Here is a 27,288-nt window from a genome sequence, read left to right as displayed (position 1 = left end):
TCTCTCTCTCTCTCTCTATATATATATATATATATATATATATATATATATATATATATATATATATAGAGAGAGAGAGAGAGAGAGAGAGAGAGAGAGAGAGAGAGAGAGAGAGAGAGAGAGAGAGAGAGAGACCTTTATAAGACATATACATTAATTAATATTCTCTCTCTCTCTCTCTCTCTCTGGCTTTTATTTAGAATGATGTGTGATTTAATGTCACTGCAGGGCAGTGGAAAAAGCATGCACCTGTATGCGCCTGGAATTTAATATAACAATAATTCAGCTCATGTCAGCAAGGGACATGTAGCAGCGGTGACATCTGGTGAATTAGTTCTGAAAACTCCCCATTACTTAATGCGTCAATTACTCTCTCTATATGATTGATTGATTGATACATTTATTGTTGAATTAATAAATAATTACAACAAAGGAGGAAGATGGGCCTTGCCACCCACCCCTGGGCAAGGACTTAAGGTTAAAGTATCACAAAAATAACTCTGGACAGTATACACAGCAAGAATACAAGTATTTCAATAAATAAATACACATATTGCACACCTTATTGCCTAAGACATCCTACAGTCTGGGAGCAAACTGAGGATATTCCCTGAGTATTTCCCTGAGGGTGGCAGAGTCTAGGAGATGGTCAATGAGGCTGTACAAGTCATGCTGACCTTGTGGCCTAAATTTAGCAATGAGAGGACATTCCATGATATAGTGACGCAGAGTGTGTCCCCTTGGTGCAGCACACAGCACACAGCACACACCAGGAGAAGCACTGACTTCCCAAAAGTATTTGTAGCCTAATCTGAGCCTCATTGCCACCCTGTCATGTGATGCAGTGTGTCTCCCGTAGGTGTAAGCACAGCTCTGGGAGACACGTGCATAGTGAAGACTAGTGCTACTGCCCCTATGGCAACAAAGCTCCAACTGATCACTAATGCTACTTTGTACAAAGTCCTTAATGCTACTCTTAACATAACCCAGAGTGTACTCAGTGCCAGGGTCCACTGTGTCATCTTGTAGGGCACACTGAGCAAGGTGGTCTGCTTTTTCATTTAGCGGATACCCACATGAGAGGGTATCCAGATGAAATGGACCGTGGCACCAGCACCTTCAAGGGCGTGGATGAGATCAAGACACTTATTAACTAGATCACAGTCCATGGGGGAGGTGGATTGAAGGGCGTACAATGCAGCCTGACTGTCAATAAAGAAATATACATTCTTATGGAGAGGCGCCACAATGTGGAGCGCCTCCAGAACAGCATACAGTTCTGCTCTAGTGGAAGACATGGGTGCAGGGAGCCGCCTGGAAACCTCAGTGTCAGTGTAGAGACTGGCAGAGATGTAGTCACGGATGAACAGCCCACATCCAGACCTGCTGCCATTGACTGACCCATCACAATAAACATGAATAGCCTGAACGTGTGGGTACTTGGACAATTTAGTCATGAACATGTCTTGCAGCACATGAGGGAGCCAGTCCCTCTTGGGCTGATGCAGTGAGTGAATATCAACACTGACACGGTGAGGGTTCCAGGCGGGTTGCAGCGGTGACATAACAACGTTAATACAAGCCTCGGCTACACCTACACTTGTCAGTACTCCCAAGATCTTCCTGAGGTATGGTGTTGTAGGAGTGCGAGGATCATGATACAGGGGGTCAGTGATCCCTTTAGAGAGTCAGAGCCCGTGCATAGCATCCGACTAATTGTGCGACAAGTAATTTCCTGTACCCTACACATAATACTCGGCAGGTGCAGTTCAGCTCTGAGGACTTCAATCCGTGCAGTCCTGGGGCATCCCAAGATTATCCGCATGGCTTCATTCTGTACAAGCTCCAGGGGACGGAGTTGAGTGGCACTAAACTGTATTAAAACAGGGGCGGCATAATCAATAAGGGACCGTATGACAGATATATAGAACATTCTTAGGACTGGAATGCCCGCCCCAGGCCCCTGTTGGCTAGCAGCCGAAGTGGTGCTAGCCGTGGCAGACAGAGGTCTCGAACATAGTGGACGGCTTGAAGAGACTTCCTAAAGCTCATCTGAACACCCAGGTACTTGTGTATATGAACTCTAGGGATGGGGATGTTATTTACAGTGGGCAGCCGAGAGACCTTCCCTTTAGCTTGAAATTTTGTTTTACATTCATTAATCACTAGTCCCATTTGGACACACAACACTGCCAGTTGTGACAAAGCAACCTGGAGAATCCTGGGTGTGGGGCATTGGAGGAGTATGTCATCAGCATAGATGAGGACCTGGGTGCCCTGTGGAAAGGAACAGCACGCAATTTTGTCCATTAAAACATTGAAAAGCATTGGACTAAGGACTCCACCCTGTGGTGTTCCAAGCTCAAAACTTCCTCAGAGGAGACTGCACCTTGAAACCAAACCTGTGCTGTTCTATTGTACAAATAGTCCCTGATCCATCCTAATAATCTACCTTTGACACCTTTGAGAATGAGTTCCTCCATAATAACATCTTTGTTGGCCCTGTCAAAGGCACCCTTGAGATCAACGAAAGCTCTGCAGGTAGCATCCTTATTTATAAGACACTCAACAAAACAATGACTTGTAGAGTGACCTTTTAGGAAGCCATGTACATTGCCAGAGAGTACATGGCCCACCTTGTATATAAGCCTGTTCAATATTACCCGTTCCATCATCTTACACAGACAGCTGGTGAGAGAAATAGGGCGAAAAGTGCCATCACCTTTGGGTATTGGGATGACGATGGCTGTTTTCCAAGAGCGGGAAGCTTGCCTGCAGTGAAAGACATGTTAAATAAATCCAAGATAGGGTTGTCTACCTTTACCTCCAGGAGAGCATTGAGGATATCATAGGTGATGCCATCCTTGCCAGGAGCTGTTGACTTGCCCAACTTGACTGCCGAGAGGAGTTCGTCATGTGATAGGCACACAGGTGTCGTCCAGCAGAGGAACACTGTGGCAAAGCAACTCCATCCTTCGTGGTCTTTGCTGATCAAGCGCCTCCTGGTGTTCCACAGGAAGGCCAGAGAAGGATGAGGCTTCCTTCCACTGCAAGACGAGTTCTCGTGCCCTGCCTGCAGGATCAGGGTCACACACCTGCCGTCTGGACTTGCCCCGGACGCTGTTGACATGGTGCCACACCTCCCGGAGGGACCGGGTCCTGCGCACCTTGTCCAGGAAGGAGACCCAGTACTTCTTCCTTTCCTGCTGCCGCAGATCCGTGAGGTGTCGAGCCACGGTAACCATGGCATCCCGTGACTCTGTGTCTGCTGGGTTGAGCTGCCAACGTCTCTGGTAGGCAGCGAGCGTCTGTTGGCAGTTCAGAATGACAGGGTCAGTAGCGTAAGTCCAGCGGCGTGGAGCATGGGCCCTTGCTGGAACCCTTGGAGTCGCGATGAATCCCTCGATGGTGTGCAGGAGTCCGTCGTACAGTGCCTCTGCATCAGCAAAGGAGCCCTTCACGGTAGCGTACCACGCCACCACATGGACGACGAGGTCCGTCATCCTGGATGGTGGCACCGTCAAGCGCTTCCTGGGCACTGCCTGGGGCGGACTGCACCGGGAGGGTCGTCTCCAGGGCGAAGTGGTCGCTCAGCAATGACCTGACAAGATAAGTTTGGGCAGTATACGTTGGCATATTGATGAGGGCTACATAATCAAGTCTGCCTCCTTGAACATGTGTGGGTGTGTGGTCCCCAGTAAGTACAGCTGTATCTGTGGTGTCAAGGAAAGCCTTCCAGCGCACACCATTGGCATTGGTGGTGAGGTGGCTTCCTAATTCCTTATGCCTGGCATTAAGGTCACCCATGATAACACTCTGCTCTTTAAGAACATATTCAGGAAAATTTGCAATATTAAGGGCACCAGCATGAATGTACATGTTTACAAAGTAAATAATTTCACCCACAGTGTGCAAGCAAACAGTAATAAATTCAATACCCTCAGTGACCCCCATTTCCATGAAGTTAACTGGAATCCCATGTTTAATGTAAGTGGCCATCCCCCGACTACTGCCGTCACCACAACTGAGGGTGTGGGAGGCATAACCCGCAGCTCAGGCACCCTTGGCCCTACCTCCTGTAAGGCAATAATGTCAGGCTTATGGAGAAGGACATGAGAGTGTAAGTCAGTGAAACGGGCATGTAGACCATTGACATTCCATGTTAGGGTGCGGAAAGTCTTACCGTTCATCGCGATAGTGTTGCATCTGTGTCTTCAGGCCATCCACTTCCTGTGTCAGGCGAGACATCTGCTCCATCAGCATCTGCATGGCTGCCATCAGATGTCCCTGGTCTGGCTCGGGGCTGGCAGTCTTCAGATTTCCCTGGTCTGGCTCGGAGCTGGCAGTCTTCAGATGTCCCTGGTCTGGCTCGGGGCTGGCAGTCTTCAGGTGTCCCTGGTCCGGCTCGGGGCTGGCAGTCCGGGCTGGGATTGGGCTGTGGCACCGCTTCTTCTTTCGGCTGACCAGTGTCCATTCACCTGCATTATCCTCCTCACAGTCTGCCACAGGTGACTTGCTCTCTGAAGCAGGGGGAGCAGGGGCCATCCCTGAGAGGCTCCGGGGCTGTCGTGTGGCTCCCTTGACTGGCTTGGCGGAGGTATCCATCCTCGGTGTGGGTGCAGCAGCAGTTGCACATTGCCCTGCGGCCTTGTCCTTTATCGTGGGTGGGTCACACAGGCTATGCTGACACACGGCACTCTCTCCTTGGCCCTGTTGAGCACCGCTGGCTAGGGATGGGGTTGGGGCCACAGTGGAGGTCTCACTGCATACTGTGTGCTGCTGGTTCTTGAAGGCGGCAAACTCGGTACTAAGACCAGAGACTGTTGCAGTCAGATTGTCCACTTTGGCGACTAGTGCACTCACCACCGCCATTAGCTGCTGGGTAGCGTCGGTGCCAGGCAGTTCCTGAGTGATGCCTGCCTGGGACACTGTGTTTAGAGGCACAGGGGGCACTGTAGCAGTGCGCTGCGGCAAAGGTGGTAACACGGCAGGTGTGGTTGAAGTGCCAGCGGTGGGGCAGGAAGGCTGGGACAGGTGAGGGGCAGCGGCCGTGAAGGAGGGCTTCGTCGCCCATGCGTTGGTCTGAGGAGGTGGAGCCTGGCGGAAAACAAGCCTGGGCCGACTCACCTCATCCGTGGCAGGTTCCCTTTGGGGCCGAGGCCTGACAGTGCAGAGGGTGGAGTGGGCGTTGTGGTCACCCCCACAATTGCAGCAGTGAGGAGGGATTTTGGTGCCCTCCTTGATCTTATCCAGGCACTGTGTTGACTTATGGGGCCCAGCACAGTACCTGCAGCGAGGGGCAGACTGGCAGCGCCACTCCTTGTGTCCCCAGCGACTGCAGTGGCGACACAGGTCAGGTTCAGGTGTATACCGCTCCACACGCCGACGTCCAAGCCCCAGGAGATTTACCTCAGTGGCCACCTTGCCTGTCACCACTCCCAACAGTTGGGGCCTTGCCATCTGCCCCACCATCCTTCTCTTCAGCCCATGGAATCCAGCTGGTACCTCTATCAGGTTGACATTGATGTGGGTCGCCACTCCATAGATAATAACAGGGTGAGTGCCATCATCGCCAGGGCACTCCATAACCAGGCCTAGAAAGCCCTCACTCACCAGGGTGGCGTAAAAGGAGGAGTCAGTACTGACCGTTATATAGGGCTGGTTCCGTCCCTCCTTGTACAGTGGCTGCAGGTCTGGATGTTGTTTCAGCAGGGCAGCAAACTCTCTCTATATATATAGAGATATACCTTTTATAAGACATATACATTAATTAATATTCTCTCTCTCTCTCTCTCTCTCTCCAGCTTTATCTAGAATGATGTGTGATTTAATGTCACTGCAGGTCATTGGAAAAAGCATCACTCTCTGAAATTCTACTTCACTGTTTTTTGCCATGTAATGAATTATTAGCTGCATAAAAAAAAATAATAATTTTGCCATAATTTCTCCCAGAAACGGCCTGCTATATTTTTTAAATATTTTAGCTATTTCGTATCAACACCATTAATAACAGGTCTAGATGACATATTTACAAAAAGGCGTTTTCAGTAGCGGCACGGCTGGGGGCAAACAGAGTCAAACGGAGGTAAGTTTTCGCAAACGCGAGCAAACACCTTTCCAAAGTGTTTGCTCGCATTTGGCAAACGCTTTTCAGTCAATCAGCGTGGAGCAGCCCCATCAACCTTAGGGAATGAGATCAAGGAGTTACATTTGTAATAAAACTGAATAGTAAGATGTGTGTTAGGCCATAGAAGTGGGTACTACAGATGAATATTTAAGTTTACATATCGTGCGGCATACTGGAGAGAACCAATATAAAAAATGTGGCGTGAAATAAATTAATGAGCTGGTGGTAGCTATAGTCTGACTCAAATATGAAGGCCGCTGAGGGGGGAGACCTAAAGGGGATTCCCCGGCTGCAGCGTCGCCAAGCATCGTAGCAGCACATGTTTCGATCTCATTATTAACTTACATCTTAATGAACCGTCATAAAAGCGTATTCCTCTAAATTTCTAATAAGGATGTATAGAGAGCTTTGAATATTGTTTTAGTGTAATGAAGACAATGATTTTGTATAGATACCACAAAATGTAGCACCACTGCTCTCCAGCGTTGCTACTTTTCAAGGTTGGACATGGGTGAGGTCAACCTCCCTGACCGCTGATAATCCCCGGGTCAAATGGAGTCACTCCTCCCCTCCCTGTCGCTCAGGATGGAAGGTGAATATCTCGTCCATGCTACTCACCATCACAACCTTCATAGTCGAGAGAAATTAATTATTTACAGCGTCAACAAGTTCTGCTTAGAGAATTCTTTTATTATCAATGTGGAGGACACTTCTGACGAAGAACTGTCTGATTAAATAGCTGAGAGAGGATTATGCCTACAGGGTAAAACCTCTATAAAAAAAAACGCACCTTAACTCTTACCTCATGGGTGGTGTGGAAAAAGAGTAAAATAAAACAACAAAAAAGATGCATGTCCACTTGTCTATTTTAGAGAGAGAGAGAGAGAGAGAGAGAGAGAGAGAGAGAGAGAGAGAGAGAGAGAGAGAGAGAGAGAGAGAGAGAGAGAGAGAGAGTGTGTGTGTGTGTGTGTGTGTGTGTGTGTGTGTGTGTGCCGCGTCACAGGAGAACCAATACGTAAATTGTTGAAAGACTCGTGCAAGCAGGATTATACACACACACACGTGCATGAGAGAACTATATAGTAATAAGAAACAGGAGGAAGTAGTAACAAGCCAGAGAGAGAGAGAGAGAGAGAGAGAGAGAGAGAGAGAGAGAGAGAGAGAGAGAGAGAGAGAGAGAGAGAGAGAGAGAGAGAGAGAGAGAGAGAGAGAGAGAGAGAGAGAGAGAGAGAGAGAGAGAGAGAGAGAGAGAGAGAGAGAGAGATGGGCGTTTCTCCACACTTCAGTGTTAATCCTATAATTGGGGCTGCGATGTTTGGCGACGCCGCAGTCGGGGAATCCCCGATAGGTCTCCCCCCTCAGCGGCCTTCATATTTGAGTCGGACTATAGTGTCCGTCCTTGTTGTGGGTGCTGTTTGATTCCATACTTCTAGTCGTGACTTCGATACAATTGTGGAGTTACTTTTCTAGTATTAGGTGAATAAAAATTATATTGTTGCAAATCCTTATACACTCGACCCTTGAAACAACGGACAAATGCGTGCACGACCCTGTCCGTAGATTGCAAAAGTCCGTTCTTTGCAAAAGTACGTAAAAAACTGTATAAAATGTACGTAAAATACTGTGTAATCATTAAGAAATCATTCAAGCAGTATTACAAAGCATTAAATACAACAAATAATCTGAAATAGATGACATGAGCATGGTCAGTTTAATAAATATTAATAAACAATACAGAAAACGAAGTTCTCTCACACAGCTTCACAACACTTGTTCCTTTTTCTAATTTTCGTATTAGTTCAAGCTTAGCAGCCACTGGAAGAGCCTTTCGATTACGCTTCACTGGTTTACTAGGTTTAGGAGGCATTTTGGATAGGTTAAGCACTCATGGGAAAGGTACAAATGCATAAAAAAAGCCGTGGTAAGCACTGGACAATGTTCACTGTTGGTTGAAAACACACGGACTGAAGATTAAACATGGCGGCCAACAGCTGATGATGCGACTGACCTGCCACCTACCGGACAATAATTTGCCGGGAACGGACAATCGCGCGCATTTTAATATTCGTCCGTAGATTAAACCGGACTCCAGAATTTGTCCGTAGTTTCCGAAATCCGTTGATGGGAGGTCCGTTGTTTCGAGGGTTGAGTGTATCATAAAGTAATGAATGATGGTAGAATATTGATGTAATTTAATTATATAGGTGTCAGAAAACTGCAGCCATACATCTACAATGGAAGACCTTCAAAACAAGCCCGTGTAGATCAAATCACTGTTCATCTTCCAAGGACTGAAGACCTGCTGTGTTGCTCGGCCCTCGGCATATACAAATGATGAAACACTGGTGACCTATAATACTCCCCATCAAGGAATAAATCTCCAAACTCTTCCATCATGCTGCTGTGTTTACATCTTGATGACAGTGCTGGCTCAGGCGACTTATGTGTATGATAACTTCTCCCAGGGATTGAGATCACGGTGACACGGTCATCTGGCAGCACCAACGGTGTCCTCAGCACTGTCCTGTTCAGCGTAAACTCAAACATGTTTGGCCTTATGGTGACACTACTGAAAATGCCTAAACTAGCTATAATGTGGTTTACATAAATCAAACCATCAGTTCTTTCTTAGTTTTCCTCTAGTAATGAAAAAGCAAGAGTTAATTTCTCATTGCTTAACCCCAAAAATCCGGGGAGTTGACTTACTTTCCATCTGCTACAGCAGGAAAAAATCACACCTGTCAAAAATGCTTAAAGATTTTTTTTTTATTTATAAAAGCATATTTCTCTTTGTTATTCTGAATACAATGATGTAGTTTTTAACATGTTATGACCTCTGAGAGCAAAGTTATTGCATATCAAAAAATTCTCCCAAAACCTGAGGCAGAGCCTGCTGCTAAGAAATACCCCCAAAATAGCTCCGATAACACAGCATGCATGCTCGCTCTCTCTCTCTCTCTCTCTTCGGGCATTTGAATTTTATGTAAAAGTAGGAACTTTTGCACTTTCATGTCCTGAAAATGCGAACTCAGATATGTGAAATGATGTGCAAAACAGGAAAAGAAAAAGAAACCACATATTACAAGACTATTGTAGATTTCTATAATAATTGGAATCTGGCAACTCTAATTAATTATTTATTTATTTGCCTTCAAAAGAAGATACATAGGACACTTTAAACATATTTCACTCGTTCATGAAATTAATTTGAAACTAAAAAAGTTAAAAAATTACATCATTATAAACTTTAGAATGTTAAACGAAAGGAATAAATTATAAGTAAACAAGGGAAATCTTACAGCTACCTAAACAATTTCAAAATTATACATATATTAAAGCATAAATTCTAAAATTATACAAATGTCATTTTTTAAATTACACTATCATGCAACTAAAATGGAGCAAGTAGCAAATTTAAAACATAATTGTCAAATGAATTTTCACTTGCTAGAAGGGTACGGACACTGTCTGATAACCCATCATTATCCATTCTCTGATGTTTTATTTCATATTTGGCCTTTTTTGCATAGCTAGTCAAACGGATATTTCATTACGTTTACATTGTACTTTGAACAGATATCCCTCGCTCTTCCAAGTAAGCCTGTTGATATGAATTCCCTTTCATTCAAAACTTTATTATAGCAATATATATAAAAGCATCTTGCTCTTGAGTTATTATGAAAAATCTGGCATAATAGGTCAATATTCATTACATCCACAATAGACTCCATTGAGGGTATCCTTAAGGCTTTCAATAAGGGTTTACTTCTACAGTATTTATGTAGTCCGAACATAGCCTTTACAAGTTTTCCTTGCATGGACTCTAACTCATTCATACGTTTCTTATCGGTCTTAACAGTATTCAATCCATATGTCATTACAGGTATAATTGCGGTTTTCCAGACATAAGAAGCTGTGTCAACATTAGTTTCCAAGTTGCACAACCCTGCTCCTTGTAGTGCGTAAAATGCTTTTCTGCAGGCACTACTGCGTTCATTAACATGAGTGTGAGGTTTTCTATGGGAAAGATTCACTCCCAGGTATTTCAACACATCACATTCTTTCAAAATATCTCTATTTAGGTGCCATACAGGACGCTCCGTAAAATAACATTCCCCAAATATGATACATTCAGTCTTGCTAGGATTAAAAGACAAGCCATGATTACTTACATACTCATTAGAAACTTCAATCATTTGCTGCAGACCTGTGACAGTTTGACTACATAAAAGAATATCATCTGCATAACTAAAAACATTAAAAGACTTGGACAATGAGAGTCACATGACTAGGCCAACAAGCACAGTCCTGTAGAGGTAGCCATGGGTGACACACACCAGCGCATTGCTCGAGGGGAGTACATTAGGTTTATGAACGTCGCTGTGAGGGTTGGTCTCTGTCTCCCTGATCACTATCAGAATCACTACTGGAGTCTTCACTTTCCTCTGTCTCAATAAAGAAATCACTGTCTTCATTTTCATCACTATCTTTCAATGTCACTACCAAGTAACACTGACAAAAAAAAAAAAAAAATAAATAAAATAAAAAAATAAAAAATAAAAACACTCGGAGTACTGTTTCCTCCCTCTTGAGTCATGGGGGTTGCGAGATGTCGCCTCAAAATGGGAAAAGATGACCTATAGTGTGGGCACATACAGGGTGTCCATAAAGTTCCAGTACCATTACAAGTATCTATTGCTCAGAAACCATTTGACATTAAGTATTGTGTTTTTTTGTGAAATGTTCTACATCTATTCAAGTTTACATTCACAGCGCTTCATGCACTACATTCCACATGTGCACCCCTAGTTGCCCTCACAATGTCAAGACGATATTCCATCTCCTTCCATACGCGCTGCAGCATATCAACGTCAACTGTTTGGACAACTTCAACAATGCGTCTATGAAGTGTGGCAAGATCAAGAACAGGATTATGGTAGACACGATCCTTGACGTGTTGAGGACTTGTCTCGGAGTGGACGACCAGGTGTGAGTCAGCAAATTGTCAACAATGTGCAAGATACCTTTCAACGCAGTCCTCAAAAGTCGATCCGTCGTGCATCACGAGAAATGAAGGTACCCAAATCAACCATTCATAAGGTCCTCCATAAACGGCTACGCCTTCAAGCCTATAAATTGCAAATCGTTCAAGCTTTGCATCCAAATGACGGTCCTCTGCGCTTTGAATTTGCTGCTTTCATGCTGGAGAAAATCGAAGAAGACAGTTAGTACCTAGAAAGGGTGGTGTTTTCTGATGAAGCCACTTTCTTTGTGTCTGGACATGTTAACTCGCGAACACATTCGTGGTAGTCCAAAAGTGAACGTCTGGTGTGGTCTTATGCACAATCAAGTGATAGGCCCATTTTTCTTTGCTGAAAAGAACAAACAGGAACAATTTACTACGACATGATTCATGAGTATCTACTTCCTCAGGTGGAGGAGTTGCAGCCAGCCATACTGTTTCAGCAGGACGGAGCACCTTCTCATTGGTCTGATGATGTTAGGACACTTTTGGATGCACATTTCCCTGGAAGATGGATTGGCCGTGACGGACCAATCGGATGGCCACCTCGCTCCCGTGATCTTACTCCCTTGGATTTTTTCCTTTGGGGGTACGTTAAGGATCCCGTCTACCATAATCCTGTTCATAATCTTGCTACACTTCGTAGACGCATTGTTGAAGTTGTCCAAACAGTTGACGTTGATATGCTACAGCGTGTATGGAGGGAGATGGAATATCGTCTTGACATTGTGAGGGCAACTAGGGGTGCACATGTGGAATGTAGTGCATGAAGCACTGAGAATGTAAACTTGAATAGATGTAGAACATTTCACAAAAAAACACAATACTTAATGTCAAATGGTTTCTGAGCAATAAATACTTGTAATGGTACTGGAACTTTATGGACACCCTGTATGTCTCAAGGCTCGAGGAGGCGAGTGAGAAAAGTTGCCAGATACCTCCACTTGCCCCAGGACCAATAGTGAGGGGAAGAAATTAAAACGTTTAGCGTGGAAAAATCATGATTCCCTGAACGATCTCCATCTCTCTGCATGCTACGCTAAAATTGTCCTGAAATGATCACCGTACGTTAAGGGTTAAATGGGAGAGGGCAATGTTTGGGTGTAAGTTGTGATCATAAGCTCTGCCCACTGGCTTAACTTAGTACAGCGTGATAAGTGCTTGTTGCCTCCTTCAATATAACCTCCTTGCTAAACATCTATACAGTAATACTTTGAGATACGAACGCCCCAACATACAATTTTTTTTATATACAATGAAAAATTTCATATAATATACGCCTCAAAATACGAAGATATTCTTAAGATACGAATAGCCATCGGTAGGTGGCGCAGCGATCGCTCAGCTATGCATGTCCACCCGAACATTCAGTTTGCATTGTGTATCGTTGTTCATCCTTTGTGCATTTAAGTGTTTGTGCTCCTTGCCAGTGTGTATTTTTTCTTATATTTTGTGAACTCAAGACGGGTCCCAAAAGTAAAAATATGGAGGCTGAAAAATAAGAAACTTAAGAAGAGCCTCGCAGTGGATATGAAACACAAGATAATTGCAAAATATGAACATGGTGTGCGTATCTGTGACTTGGCCCTGTGTGCTAATGCTAGTACAGGCAACCACCGCTTAACGAAGGTTCGCACAACGAAATTTCGCTACAATGAAGATTTCATTTTACTACCATCTGCTCGTTTAACGAACACTAAACTTGCTTTAACAAAGTTTTATCCAGGTATTTTTTTCCAAGTTTGAAAGCACAGCCATATCACGCAAGCCGACAGGCTTTTGAATACACCAGTTCCTCTCGTGGACAACACGCACACCACTCACTCCCCTTGTTCAAAATAATAACAGCGTCAACAGCAGCTCGTCTTCCCTTGCTCAACTTACCACCAAAACGCCCTGCAATGTCGTCTAGAGTTGTTAAGAAGCCCAGGAAGTCTCTTACTCTCCAAGTGAAGCTGGATATTATTCACAGACACGAGAAAGGCGAGAAAACTAATAGCACTGCTCGCCACCATCTTGACTCCATCTACTGTCTCTACTATTTTAAAGTCAGCAGACTCTATTAACCCTCTCAGTCCGGGGACATATATATACGTCATGGTGGCTATGCGCGCCAGTCCGGTGACGTATATATGCATCCACAAGCCTTACCTCCAGTCCGGGGACATATTATTACGTCTTGTGGGTCATAAGCGTTTTAAATTAGTGTACCCAAGAAAACCAGCAGCCATTCATTCTCTTAGATATGTATATTATCTAGGAAAATGAATATATGTAACTATTATATCGCAGACAAGAATAAGTTTTCGCATGAAGGTTTATTTTTTCTCTGTTTCGTCAGCTGTAGCAGCCACAGCCACCAGAGAGAGAGAGAGAGAGAGAGAGAGAGAGAGAGAGAGAGAGAGAGAGATCATGTCCGTCATTCCCACCCCCCACTATCTGGTGATAATTCCTCTCTCTCTCTCTCTCTCTCTCTCTCTCTCTCTCATAGTGTTTCCATTCGTATTTTTTTGCAGGTTTTCACGTTTGTGTGTGTGTGTGTGTGTGTGTGTGTGTGTGTGTGCTGTCATATTGAAACTTGCTTCTTCTGTGTGTGTGTGTGTTGTGTGTGTGTGTGTGTGTGTGTGTGTGTGTGTGTGTGTGTGTGTGTGTGTGTGTGTGTGTGTGTGCTGACATATTGAAGCTTCTCTCTCTCTCTGTTCGTGCGCAATTTATTTCGCGTTTGAAATAATGTATATTTTTGCATGACAGGTATATGTTGCCATTTGCTATGCCTGGAGCCACCACTCCCCACCACCCAATGCAAGACACCTCCTCTGCCCACCCTCACCACCACCAGGCCACAGCCCTCCACCTCCGGCTTCACCACACTCCCCTCCACCTCAGCCTTTCCCTCACAGCCCTCCACCTCCGGCTTCACCGCACTCCCCTCCACCTCAGCCTTTCTCTCACAGCCCTCCACCTCCGCCTTTCCCTCACAGCCCTCCACCTCCGGCTTCACCGCACTCCTCTCCACCTCAGCCTTTCCCTCACAGCCCTCCACCTCTGGCTTCACCGCACTCCCCTCCACCTCCGCCTTTCCCTCACAGCACTCCACCTCCGGCTTCACCGTACTCCCATCCACCTCAGCCTTTTCCTCACAGCCCTCCACCTCTGCCATCACAGCACCACCACCCAAGAGATTCAGGGAGAAATCTCCCAAACTGTAAAAAAAAAAAAAAAAAAAACGTAATAAAATATAAAAATAAAATTTTGTATTGTTTTCCTTTTTAGCATAGCAATGGGAAATTTACTGTAACATACAAATATTTTTACACATCCTGATATATAGTATGTGATGAATATATTGAGTTTATGGCTAAAACATTGATTATTCAATAATGAAGCTTCAAATCTTGGTGCGTGCGGGCCGCCCAGATGGAGCGCAGCGCATGTTTTCTAACTTCCGGGGCAAATGGGTTAAGAAGGCTGGTGAGACCGTATCTTCCTTGCAAGCTAAAAGAACCCCCTGAACTCGTGACTCTACAATGGATAAAATGGAAAGCCTTGTGGAAATGTGGTACATAAGTTTTGTATGTGATACAATGATGTGCCCTTTGTTTACATTCCACAGGTTGCTGGTTAGTGTCTTTCCCGTTTCACTTTCCCTCCCTTCATAAATTTAAGATCATCAACATTATAAAGTGACATACATACATACATCAGTGTACATTATAATAACTTAAATTAAACTGCCTAAATGTTTAACTTCATAATTTTTACTTTCATTAAACCTTTCACTGTACTATGATGCACTCTCGCTTTGTTTACTCTCAATGGAAGTTCAAGTCAGGGGTTAAACTTGTTATAATCGGTTCGCTTAACGAAGTTTCACTTAACGAAGGGTTTTTCTAAGAACGTAACCCATTCGTTAAGCGGGGGTTGTCTGTAGTAACTGTAAAGTCAAACCATTGTTGGCGTATCATTCTGAGAACCCCAGGGCCTTTAGATCACACAAGGTGTTAAAAGAGAAACTCCAAGTCATGTGGCATGCCAATAGAAAGGCATGGGTAACTCGCCAATTCCTCCTCCGTACTACATATACAAAATTCTATCACAGCGTTGATAAGTACGAATGCATGTTTAACCCCTAAAACTTGGAGACATTTGGTGAGAAACACACAAAATAGTCTGTATTCACATACTGATCACACTTGGAAGTTCAATAAATGAGTGAGCACAAATGGTGTTCTGCCCACAAGCAACTCTTCCTCTTTGCAATGGAAAAAACCAGAAGTCTCTAGATGCTATGGTTACCAAAATATCACAGGTTGAATGAGGTGGTATCATCGGTGTAAGTGGCCTTGCGTCTGATCGGGTCCAGTGGCCTTGGCTAGAGCGATAGAAAACAGGCCCCTTGTATCCTTTCTCTCTTTCTCTCTCTCCTGTCACCTGTACTGGTATCACTCATTCAAAAGTTGTCTCCCCGCAACATGGCGAGAGACCCGAGGTGTAGAAGTAAGGCGAATGGGAGAGGTGGCGGAATCGGACACCATGAAATCACACCGTGAAATCCCACCATCCATCGTAGGAGTTGGTGACACACTGACGTATAGCATATGTTTACTCCTGATGAATGTTGCCAGCTCACAAACAAAGAAAACGGGAAGAAAATAGCCAAAATTTAGCCCAAAATTGCCTAAACGTCTATTGACTTTTCCCGAGTCATGCGTGAGGAATGTCTATCGACGAGTCCCGAGTCTTGTGGGTTAAGTTGTTATTTTGGGCAATATAGTACATTTATATTATGCATACAATAAACATTGTATTTATTCTATATTAAATCAATATTTGGTTGGTATTAACACCTTCGCGCCGGATGTTAAAAAAGCCCGCCTGTATGATATACGGGTGGTAGTACCACGCGCCCGAGTGCGGGAAACTTGTGCAAGCTTGTCATACTTGTTGTCTTTGTGTATTATGCTGCTATTTTTTTGTCACTATATCGCCTCTGAAGAGGAAAATGGACACTTCTCTCTTTGAGAGAGAGAGAGAGAGAGAGAGAGAGAGAGAGAGAGAGAGAGAGAGAGAGAGAGAGAGAGAGAGAGAGAGAGAGAGTGTGACATTTGCTAATATTTTAGACACAAGCGGGGCGCATGTAGTTTATCTTTCAAGAGGAAGAAGGGAGGGAGAGGAAGGGAGGGAGGAGAGAGAGAGAGAGAGAGAGAGAGAGAGAGAGAGAGAGAGAGAGAGAGAGAGAGAGAGAGAGAGAGAGAGAGAGAGAGAGAGAGAGAGAGAGAGAGAGAGAGAAAGAGAGAGATGGGAACAGTCTATGCCATTGGGTAATTATAGACACAAGGCAGGACGCATGTAGCTTATCTTTAGTGATTGGTGGAGACAAGGATGGTAGGAGGAGCACTAGGATTTCAAGGACAGCATACAGCATGTGTAGTTGGTATCCAACACCCTATACGGGACAACTGAACTGAAGAAAGCTCAGAAAAGAAATATGACGCCTACGTAGGCGTCACCGTATTTGCTACTGGGGCTTCATGACGCTTACATAGGCGTCACCGTATTGAAGGGGTTAAAAGCAGGTTAATTTTTCTTGGGCAGGTAAATTCGTATCACTAGAACAAATTAATTTTATTTCCATTAATTTCTATGGAAAAAATTGATTTGATATAAGATTCTTTTGATATACAACGATCGTCACGCAATGAATTAAATCCGTATGTCGAAATACCACTGTACCAGGGATTCCAACCTGTGGGTCGCGTAGCCTTGCCAGAAGTAGCTTGGTATAACATTAATTTGATCTCATCAATTACATTTTTCCGGACGTGGGTTCGAATCCCACTCCTGACACCAGTGGAGTAGCGTAACACATATTTTATGCTCTTACATCTTTTTTAGTTTGGTACAAAACAAATCATGTGCTACATTAGTTCAATGTCATTAGGTGATATTATGGGTATATGTATGCATGCCTGTGAGTGATTGTGCCTGTGTGAATGTGTATGTGTCTGTAACTGTTTGTATGTGTGTATAACGAGTATGTGAGTGTACATGCATGTACGTATGCTTGTGTGTCTGTTTAGCTATGATTAAGCATGTGTGTGTGTGTAATTCACCTCGGTCGCCTGCTGGTCACCCAGCCAGTCTTCCCCATTACGGAGCGAGCTCAGAGCTCATAGACCAATCTTCGGGTAGGACTGAGACCACAACACACTCCACACACCGGGAAAGTGAGGCCACAACCCCTCGAGTTACATCTTGTACCTATATACTGCTACGTAAACAGGGGCTACACACTAAGAGGCTTTCCCGTTTGCCTCGCCACCTCTGGGACTCGAACCCGGACCCTCTTGTGAGTTGGTCGAGTGTGCTAACCATTACACTACGCGTGTGTGTGTGTGTGTGTGTGTGTGTGTGTAATTTTCACCTCGGTCGCCTGCTGGTCACCCAGCCAGTCTTCTCCATTACGGAGCGAGCTCAGAGCTCATAGACAGATCTTCAGGTAGGACTGAGACCACAACACACTCCACACACCGGGAAAGCAAGGCCACAACCCCTCAAGTTAGGGAGGGAGGGAGGGAGGAGGAGGGAGGGAGGAGAGGGAGGAGAGGAGGGAGGAGGGAGGAGGAGAGAGAGAGAGAGAGAGAGAGAGAGAGAGAGAGAGAGAGAGAGAGAGAGAGAGAGAGAGAGAGAGAGAGAGAAGGGGGGGAAAGTAACTGGAATGTGAACCTTCACATCACATAGCATGAGTCCTTACACTGTATTCTAGGCAAATCGTCATGCCAAGTTGGGTTGCTGATTCAAGATATATTTTCAATTTCATTAGTAACTACAGATTATAAAGCAATCTTTTAATAATGAGCTTTATGATGAAAAATATTCAAAGTATGCATCATACATAAATATATAAAATTACACAATAACTGTAATACCTCTCCTACTGATAATTACATCTGTATGTACTTGATATAGTATGCCTAAGGTACATCATCTTTCATGCCCAAATGGACAAATTTATCACCTATATGTTCCTACTCCATAACCATGTCACATTTGACAAAAATCACTGTATATCAAAACATACTTAAAAATAACTTTTTTCTTTTAGGTAACTACAAAAGGTAACAATCACAATATATATTTTTTTTATAAATAAAAGGATAATTTATAAAACAAAATCAAGACATGAAAGAGACTCCAAAATTAAGCTTGCATCTTTCACCATACCTCTCAATTCCTCTGTTGTGCTGCAGGTTGTGTGAGAATTAATTTCTTCAGTTTTTACTTTTATGAATTCAATAGTTTCTCTCAGCAAGGCATCTCTTCTTATGGCTAAAACATTTTGTGATTTATTTTCCATTTCCAAATCTATTTCCACTTCATTTGATGGAAACTTTTCTGTCGACTTCACTGTTGGTGATCTGGCTGATGATGCAATATGGTCTCTTGGCTGTTGATTGTTCCCATCATTATTTATTTTGCTAACAAAATTTCTGGAACTGATAGGTTGATATTCTTCACTTATCATTCTGACACTTTTATGAGAATCAATAAAGTCCACTGGTGTACTTCTTTTCATAGGTCTATGATTCTGTACATGCCCATACTGTAATTCATTTCCAGTGACACTATGTGAAGGGTATCTAACATCATACTTCACTGATCTTGGAGACTCCTTGAAATCTACTTGCTTGGGAGAATGAAAGTCTAATCTACCACTTCCTCGAGTAGTAAATGATGTTGGTGTTGTTGATGGTGTCCAAGACAAAGATGGTAAGGAGTGACATCCAGGAGATGTAAAGACCACTCCTCGAGCTTTATTACGTCTGGGCGATAGCCCATAACGCAGGGCACATCGCTGAGGCCGAGCTTGGAATAATCTAGGGGCTTTCATACTCATCACTTTGATCACATCTTCTGGAATTACAACTGGATCAGGTGGTGGTACAGAGAGCAGATGTCTGTACACTGTCATATCAGTTTTTAAGTTTTGATCAGGAGCAGATGGATCAGCCCACCATCCAGATTTTGGCCAATACTTAACTATTGGGAATATCTGATGAGGGGCCAACTGTGACACCATTTCCATCAGCTCTGAATAAGATGAGTGATCACTGTATGGTATGACATGCATGCCATTGCTTGCCTGTGAGCTATAAGGTCCATTTTTCCAACCTGCATAAAGAGCTGATGGAATGATGCTAATTGTCTGATATTTCTCATTCCATCTTTTATGTAAAGATAACTGCATCTGTTGAAAAGATATTGATATTGTATAATAGCTGGAAGATACATTTGCTCTTGAAAGATATCATTCATCATTATATTATTGAATAGTCTTGACTTTTGTCCATGAAATTATACATGTTGGTATGAAAAAAAAAAATAAATAAATAAAAAAAAAAAAAAAATAAAAAAAATAAAATAAATAAATAAAAAAAAATATATATATATATATATATATATATATATATATATATATATATATATATATATATATATATATATATATATATATATATATATTGACATCTAAAAACACCTTCATTATCTCTTCTTTAGTAGATGGATTGATGAGAATGATATCTATCCAGACAGGTTAAATTAGAATGACTTGCCTGTTTCTTGGGAAAAGTATGAATTCGTGACTGCTGAGGGTCAGTAGTGAAGACATCAAAGCAGCCAAGCAACTGAAGCTGGTCATATTTCTCTTGACTGACAAGAATTCTCTCACCATATCTTTTGCCAATGTCTTCAAGCAGTTTCTCCCGTCCAAGAGTGTTTATGCCAATTTTTATTTCGTGATCTGGATACATGCTGTAATAAAAAGACAAACAAAAATAAAAATTGAAATAGTGACCCAAATCAAAATACTTGTAAGAGTATCTACATAAACAGATAAATAAATAGAGTAGTGTCTTAATAGTTAACTTGTTTGCACTTAATTGTCATTTAAAATTTATGAGCTACATATTTTCTAAAAGGAAGAAAATTCCTTAAAAATAGTATTCTATGAAATACTAACTGGTTTACTATAAAAAAAATATGTCTTATGCACACACTTCATTAAAAATCTTTCATATGGAATTATTTTACTCTTCCTATGGAACACCTCTATAATTTTTTTTATTAAAAAAAGAAAAAAAGTGTATATCTCTTTCAGATCTCTTTGACTTTTCACATTCCTCCAATCCTTTCCAGGCTTTCTTGAATATTAATTTTCTTTCCTTCTTGACAAATTCTTTCATTCATTATACAGTGAACCTTCTTTTCCTATCACCACTAACTTTGCATCATGTGTGCTTTATGATATTAAGGACTGTTCCCAGAAACAACTTTCATTCCTTACTTATTTATCGCTCATTGTAACTTGCAATCTTACCCTATTTCCTTCATCTATTTTATATTTTCTGTAGTACTTGTCTTATTTCTTATTTCAAATATCAGATTTTCACTCCCTTTAAGTTATATTTTCTTTCATTAATTTATGAACTATTTTCACTTTAACAACTACCAAGCAGTGGTAAGAGTGCAGATGTTATATAATGATAACATAATACAATAGTCATTTACTTCATATTCACATCAAGAGCCATACACAACTATACTGCTTCCACCAGGACACAGCACACAAATATATTCCTCCTTCTTATGCAAGTTTAATAGAGAATACCTATGAAGGATATAAGATTTTCCTGAAGTAAGTTAATTATATTTTACAATATTGTTCAAACCTTGCTAAGAGATATTGATGACAGGTAAAATATCTTAACTAAAGGCAGCAATATACAAGTTTATGGTGAATCATACTCAATTATCTTAAAGATCTGTTGTTTGGCTTCTTCTCTGGAGGGAAACTGGCAATAAGGTGCAGAGTAGGTGTTGTCCATGTACAGTGTATCTAGAGCACGTTGCTGCACCACATCCCGCAACACTGGGTCTTCCAACATCTCAGGGTCCCACCTCATGTCCCCACAGTACAGGATGTTGCCAAAATAGCCTGTTGAAGTCAGTGGAGTTTTTCCAAGTACATTTTTTTAAGACATTTTCTGTAAGTTATCATGAGCTGCAAATTATTGAAGCACAAATCAGTGAGGTTTTACTGTATGTGACTAATACTTTACTTCTCTTTTAATCTTTGATTGTCATCTAAGAAATTCAGTGATTGGTGTAACAGTTGAAGTTGAATATTTGTTTTCCTTATGGTCAGTGGAGGAGAGCATGAAAGTTTCTAACTAATGAGGTGGATGTTGATGGCATCTTATGTTTACAGATATGAAATAAAAATCATATTGCAAACAAAATGAAAAAGTGGTTATCACAGGAATCAAGCCATGAGAAGCTTAACAACTGCCTTCTCACCCTGGAAGAGGAACATGACTGCCCCAGGAACATGGTTGGCATCAATGACAGTGACGGTGATGTTGTTGTTATTTCCTTCATCCAAGGGAATCAAGTAGCTCTGCCCAACTTCCAACTCATGCACTACACTGTCTGGCAGCTTGAAAATAATAAGTATATAGATAAAATAAGAATAATAAATAAATAAAATAAATAAACAAATAAACCATCAACAATATGATTTGGGCTAAATTTAGATGTTGAAACCAATATTGATATCTAATATGATATTTGACCATAAAGATTAGAAAAATTTTCCCATGTATGTGTATGTTTATTGGTAAACAAAGTTTCTACATAAATAAATAAATAACTATACAGAAAATGGTTCTCATGTGTCTTAGTATGAAAAGACGTAAAAGATGGTGCACTTTTAACAAGTACAAACACATAAATACAAATTTGACCTAATCCTTGGCTTATACCTTGAATTTATTTTTTAGTAAGAGAGCATTGATGGGAGAAGTGTAGAGAGGGAGTCGCCATGAAGATGTCAGTCCTTCCATGTGATCACTGTGAAGATGAGTGAGGAAGAACAGACGTGCCTAAAAAAAAAAAAAATAAAATAAAAAAATAATAATACCATAAAATGCAATGTATATATCTGAGGAGTACATTGTGATATTTCATAAATAAACTGAGCAGAATTGTTTCTTAAAACTTACAATACTCTCCAAATTATCTACATTCTACTCTTTGGAACTGAAATTAACACTTAAAACCATCTAGACCAGTGGTTCAACTGGTGTGCTGCAGCACCAAGGGATGCCATGAGATCTACTGAGAGTGCCATCAAAATTCAGGACAAAAATAATTTTCATACTACCAACACTCTCTATCTCTCTATTTGATAAACAAATGCCAGCCAACACACACTGCACACAGTTCATATTAATCATCAGCCATGCTGCTGCACAAGTTGGAGGTGTTACCACTCTTTCTCTATTTTTTCTCATCCCTTAATTACCTGTCTGACTGCAAAAACAACAGGATGTATACACTGTAATTAGCTGAGTTTGTGAGTCGTTTGTTTGTTTGCCTTTTCCATTTTTTTTTTAGTTCATTCATTATAATTAGTAATTATTAGTAATGAGTTTCTGCATGCTAAAAAAAAAAAAAAAAAACTTAAAAATAAATCTAAGAATTTTCTTCTGTAATACCTACTGCAAACATGTAAAATTGTGATTATTTGTAATTCTTTTGTAATGAGAATTTATATTTCTTAATAAGCATGCCAGGAACCTCTAAAAGGCTTGCCAAGGGTGACTCAAACCAGAAAAGGTTGGGAACCACTGAATTTATAGATAGACTTTTAAGATACACTGTATACTTTCTGTTGCCTCAATTTTCAATACTGTAATAATTCCCTAAAGGAAGACTTTAACTCTGCTCCTTTCATTTGGTCAATATGCATGATTCTATGCATATATTCAATGACCCATTACAACCTTAATGCAAGATAATGCTCATCCTCAGCAAATAAGGGGTGATGCCTTACTGTGCTGCCTTAGGAATCATTCCAGGCCAGTAAGTAGATCTCATAAACTTGCATCTCATAATCATAGTATAAAGTAAAACAATTAAGAGTAAAACTAAATAAAAACTTAAACTAACTTTTACTTACAAGTTAACCACTGAGTAGTTTATGGTAGCACTGCACTTGAACTGTTAAACACTAAATATTCATGTCTCAATAAATAGTTAATTATATTGTTCAAGCAGTTTGCATCACATATTTGTGTGGCTCATCAGGCTTGTACAGAGTAATGTCTGCTGGGTGAAAAGAGACTAGAATGTGAAAAATGTGTCCAAACTGTCTCTATTCAGCAAGGAATATCAATGCAGGACCTCCCCACTGAAGTATGCATGCTAGCCATTTCATCACCTTGTCTTGTCCTTAAGAGCAAACATTACTTCCACTTATCTATTTCTTTTTTCTTTAATCTATTTTTCTTCCCTTTATATTGCAAACAAAAATTTAAAGATAACACTTTTTGTACCTGTGGAACTTTTGTTGGCCTCCAGAAATCTACCGCGATGGGCGTTGCATTAATCACGCAGCCGGCCATTGTGCATTACAGTATCTTGTCTGTAAAGAGAGTGATCAGTAAATAAACCATTTGCAGTTTGAAGTTTCAACCAATAATACTCCCCTATGATCACTCCTTAACTCCTTGAGTACCATGACACATATCCATATTCATTCTGGTGACTATTTGGTGATTTTCTACTGCTTTAGAAACTTATATGGGGAATTAAAATAATGAAGACTGTGGCATTAATCTTCTGACCTCCAAAGACCCTTCCTAATATCAATAAAATGGCCTAATCCTACACAAGGTAAAAATGTGTCCCAGTATTGAAGGGGTTAACTTAATGGGCCCTCCACGAGGTAAACCAACTTAACCTAACATACATCTTCCCTGAATCCCATAAAAGGTAAACTAATGTAACGTTATGTTTTACAACCTTCTAACTGAGATGTGAACCGTCACATGAAGTAAATTTACTATTAATTCACGATAGGATTATATGGGGTTCGAAATGCTCCAAACATTAAGATATAGACTAGGCCTTCTTAATGAGTCTTGCTTCAAACAAGCATAAAAACATATATATCTTTGGTTAATGTGCAGAAGAGGTCCCCCTTACCAATCTCTTCAAAGTAGTCATTATGAAGAAGTTATAGTTGTGATGTATAAAGATTTCGGAAGGCGGTCGACCTTATGTAGGTCACACTGCTTTCTTGAAAATCACCCATCTCTGCCAGAATCTAAGTCCCTAACAGATCCGTTCACTGTGGTACGCAGGTGAAACTGAGCCTCCACACCTCAGTCACGTACCTCTGCCTTGACAGGAACAAGTTCCTATTAGATGTGAATTGACAACATGTCATCAACGTATGTGTTATGAGACAAAAATGTAAATAATGCACCACCTCTCTTTGATGATAACTTATCTTCGTCTTTTTCCTCAATTCACACTTTCATTCATGTACTTCTATTAATTTTCAAACATTAACGCTTTTCATTGGTTCGTGAACGCAGATATCAGCGCAGGTATCAATCCGCGATGAAGGATGAGGGTAACACGTGTACAGGTGCCCAGTCCTTACCCTGCACCCGCCATGACACGCTGTGAAGACTGTGATCTCGGCTTGCTGGAATTTGTTGTCAAGTACAGCGGAAAGGTTGCGAATTTGATTGCTGGGAAATCATCGCTCCTGCGATGCAAGTCAGTGTACAATCGAAAAGAGGACCAGCCAGGACCTTCATCCTTTCGTTAAGGTATTGTGAGGAGGGGTATTGGTAGAGGTAGGGCATATTGTGTGGAGCTATAAGAGAACTGGTGTGGGGGGAGGGAAGCTGCCCCAAAGCAAGGATACGTTAGGTTAGGTTTATGTTAAGGTTAGGTTAGTGTTGTGGTGGGGAGGGTTAGGTCAGGTTACGTTAGGTTAGGTTTATGTTAGGGTTAAGTTAGTGTTGTAGGGGCGGTCCGGGGGGAGCGAAGCCCCCCCGGTTAGGTTAGGTTAGTGTTGTAGGGGGGGAGGGTTATGTAAAAATTCCCTATATTTAGGGATATTTTTGAACATTTGGGGAAATGTCCCTAGAATTTTCAGTCATATCACTCAAATATACCTTCCCCCCTAAAACCCCCGATTTCCCACAGGCCCCCAAACTTGCTAGGACTGGGAAGGGATAATTTCAGTGAAAATTATTCTTAAATTTTTAATGTTCTCAATTTCTTCCTTGAAAACGGCGGTTTTTGTCCTTAGATTGTTTCCAACCCCTATATATCGCCTCTTGGCTCCCCCAATCCAAAAACCCCCGATTCCCCACAGGCCCCCAAGCTTGTTGGTGCTGGGAGGAGGGGGGTGGGGAAAGGGAGAGGGGACTTCTTATGCATTTTTACCATATCTTTTTTTAATAAAAAAGAAACACAACTTTCCTAGCTGTATAACTACATTCACATGGCACAAAGAGAGGCTGGCATGCTAGCTAGTTGTAGGTTTTCCTAATTACAGAGAACTGGGAATTCTCCCTCGAGCTGTGTGTTTGACTGAAATAGGGTAGCCCAGTTAAGTTAACGAGATCTTATACTGTAGTTGAATTTAATTAAGGGCACTCTCGTAAAGAATCCGTCCCACCCGCTCGCCTAGATTCCAGGCTCCCCCTTCGCAGCTCCTCCATCCAGCTGATTTAACGTCACATATATGGAGCCACGCTATTGGTTAACGAGAGAGAGAGAGAGAGAGAGAGAGAGAGAGAGAGAGAGAGCCGTATATTGTGCACTGTTGGCCCTGACAGCTATTCATGTATACTGCCAGAAATGTTATTCATCACGCCGAAACTCACCAATGAAATTAAACCAGTTTTAATATACTTGAAGTGTCAGATCTCACAGTCCTACACCCAGTGAACATCAACTGGATTATCTTTACCTCGCCAGTCGCCAATCGCCACCAGCGTGACCACGGCAACGACTCAACTTCTTTAGGGGTTTGTTGGGGCCATGGAGGCTGGGAGTCACAGCCTCTAGTACCCCCAAAGGTGCGGTATGCGGTGGTGAGGTGTTAAAAAGACTCAACGAGTCAACAACACTTAACACACAGATCCACTAACTTCAAGAATTAAAAGAATGTCTGTATAATGTCTCTATAAGACTTATTGTTATATTGGTGTATTTAGTTCCTAAATATTCTTTTAGATCCTGAAGATGCCTTTTATGGAAAGGCGAAACGTTGATACCATATTAAGAGAAAATGAGGGTCCTGCTGGTATCCCTATTGTTCCTTTTATATATATATATATATATATATATATATATATATATATATATATATATATATATATATATATATATATATATATATATCTGGCAATGTACATGGTTTCCTTAAAGGTCACTCTTCAAGTCATTGTTTTGTTGAGTGTCTTATGAAATTAATAAGGATGCTACCTGCAGAGCTTTCGTTGATCTTCGACAGGGCCAACAAAGATTTTATTACGTTACTCCTGAAAACGTTTTCTATGAAAGTACTCCCTTCTAACAGTTGGCAGCACCGTCGCTGTTCTCCAAACTTTAACCCACACCACAACTTCCTCTCTGTATATTCTTTAGTTTGAATCATCTTGTAACAGCGCTCATCCTTCCCAGTTGATAGATCCCCCCCCATCCCTCACCCCTTTTCTACCTGCTACCTATGCGCCATCTGTTAGCAGGTAAGCTCCCTAATCAATTCCTCCAGTCCGCTCATTGAACCCATATATCCTTATATTATAGAATCCTTGATCCTAGGGGTGTTTCTATAATCTCACTTCTAGCCCCCCTTGGTCTCGCTCCCAGTCCTTTGTTTATACATCGGCCAGCGCCAATCGCACCGTCCATGGCGTCATCCTCCTCCATACTTCTTTCGACCTCAAAATTTAAGCAAATTCAATAACTCTTTGGAGACAGGACCACTAGGCTAGCCCCCTGCCCCCCCTGTAACATCACCAGGTCTGTTGGATTCCTCACACCGGAGCTCTAGTCTTGCATCCGCTCGCTTTGGCCGACAGTATGTGTGTGTGTGTGTGTGTGTGCCAAGGATTCCATAAGCTAGGATATACGGGTTCAATGAGCGGGCTGAGGAATTGATTATTGAGCTTAGCTTCTAACAGATGGCGTGCAGGTCGCAGGTAGTAAGGGGGTGAGGGAAGGGGGGGTCCATCAGCAGGGGAGGATGAGCGCCGTTACAAGA

At 42.0% G+C, this 27,288-nt stretch overlaps 1 protein-coding gene across 4 annotated transcripts; it reads right to left on the bottom strand.

Annotated features, from left to right (window-relative positions):
- Nucleotides 1-17,934: 17,934 nt before the first annotated feature.
- Nucleotides 17,935-26,224, bottom strand: LOC123514228 (5' exonuclease Apollo-like). Of its 4 annotated transcripts, none has more exons than XM_045271938.1 (7): nucleotides 25,904-26,224; nucleotides 23,549-23,637; nucleotides 21,974-22,093; nucleotides 21,510-21,648; nucleotides 20,958-21,147; nucleotides 19,766-19,964; nucleotides 17,935-19,398 (listed from the first exon to the last, which is right to left on the bottom strand). In XM_045271938.1, exons 2-7 carry the CDS (start codon nucleotides 23,615-23,617, stop codon nucleotides 18,313-18,315), a joined length of 1,803 nt encoding a protein of 600 aa, XP_045127873.1. In that variant the 5' UTR covers nucleotides 23,618-23,637; nucleotides 25,904-26,224; the 3' UTR covers nucleotides 17,935-18,312. The 4 variants fall into 4 exon arrangements, with proteins under 4 accessions (XP_045127873.1, XP_045127872.1, XP_045127874.1 ...); XM_045271937.1 differs by having other exon boundaries at nucleotides 25,990-26,221; XM_045271939.1 differs by lacking the exon at nucleotides 25,904-26,224 and adding an exon at nucleotides 24,201-24,402.
- Nucleotides 26,225-27,288: the final 1,064 nt, after the last annotated feature.

The sequence above is a fragment of the Portunus trituberculatus genome, chromosome 37 (genome assembly GCF_017591435.1).
Source record: "Portunus trituberculatus isolate SZX2019 chromosome 37, ASM1759143v1, whole genome shotgun sequence".
In the NCBI taxonomy this organism is placed as follows: domain Eukaryota; kingdom Metazoa; phylum Arthropoda; class Malacostraca; order Decapoda; family Portunidae; genus Portunus; species Portunus trituberculatus.
The sequence above is the reverse complement of the archived record's forward strand: the minus strand, read 5'-3'. Positions and strand labels throughout refer to the sequence as shown.

Coding starts and splice junctions, on each gene's coding strand:
- LOC123514228 (XM_045271938.1), bottom strand. CDS start 23,617: ATGGCCGGCTGCGTGATTAATGCAACGCCCATCGCGGTAGATTTCTGG. Junction 22,094..23,548: donor GGCCAACAAAAGTTCCACAG/GTACAAAAAGTG, acceptor TTTTTTTTTTAG/GCACGTCTGTTCTTCCTCAC. Junction 19,965..20,957: donor CAGATCTTTAAGATAATTGA/GTATGATTCACC, acceptor TTTTTATTACAG/CATGTATCCAGATCACGAAA.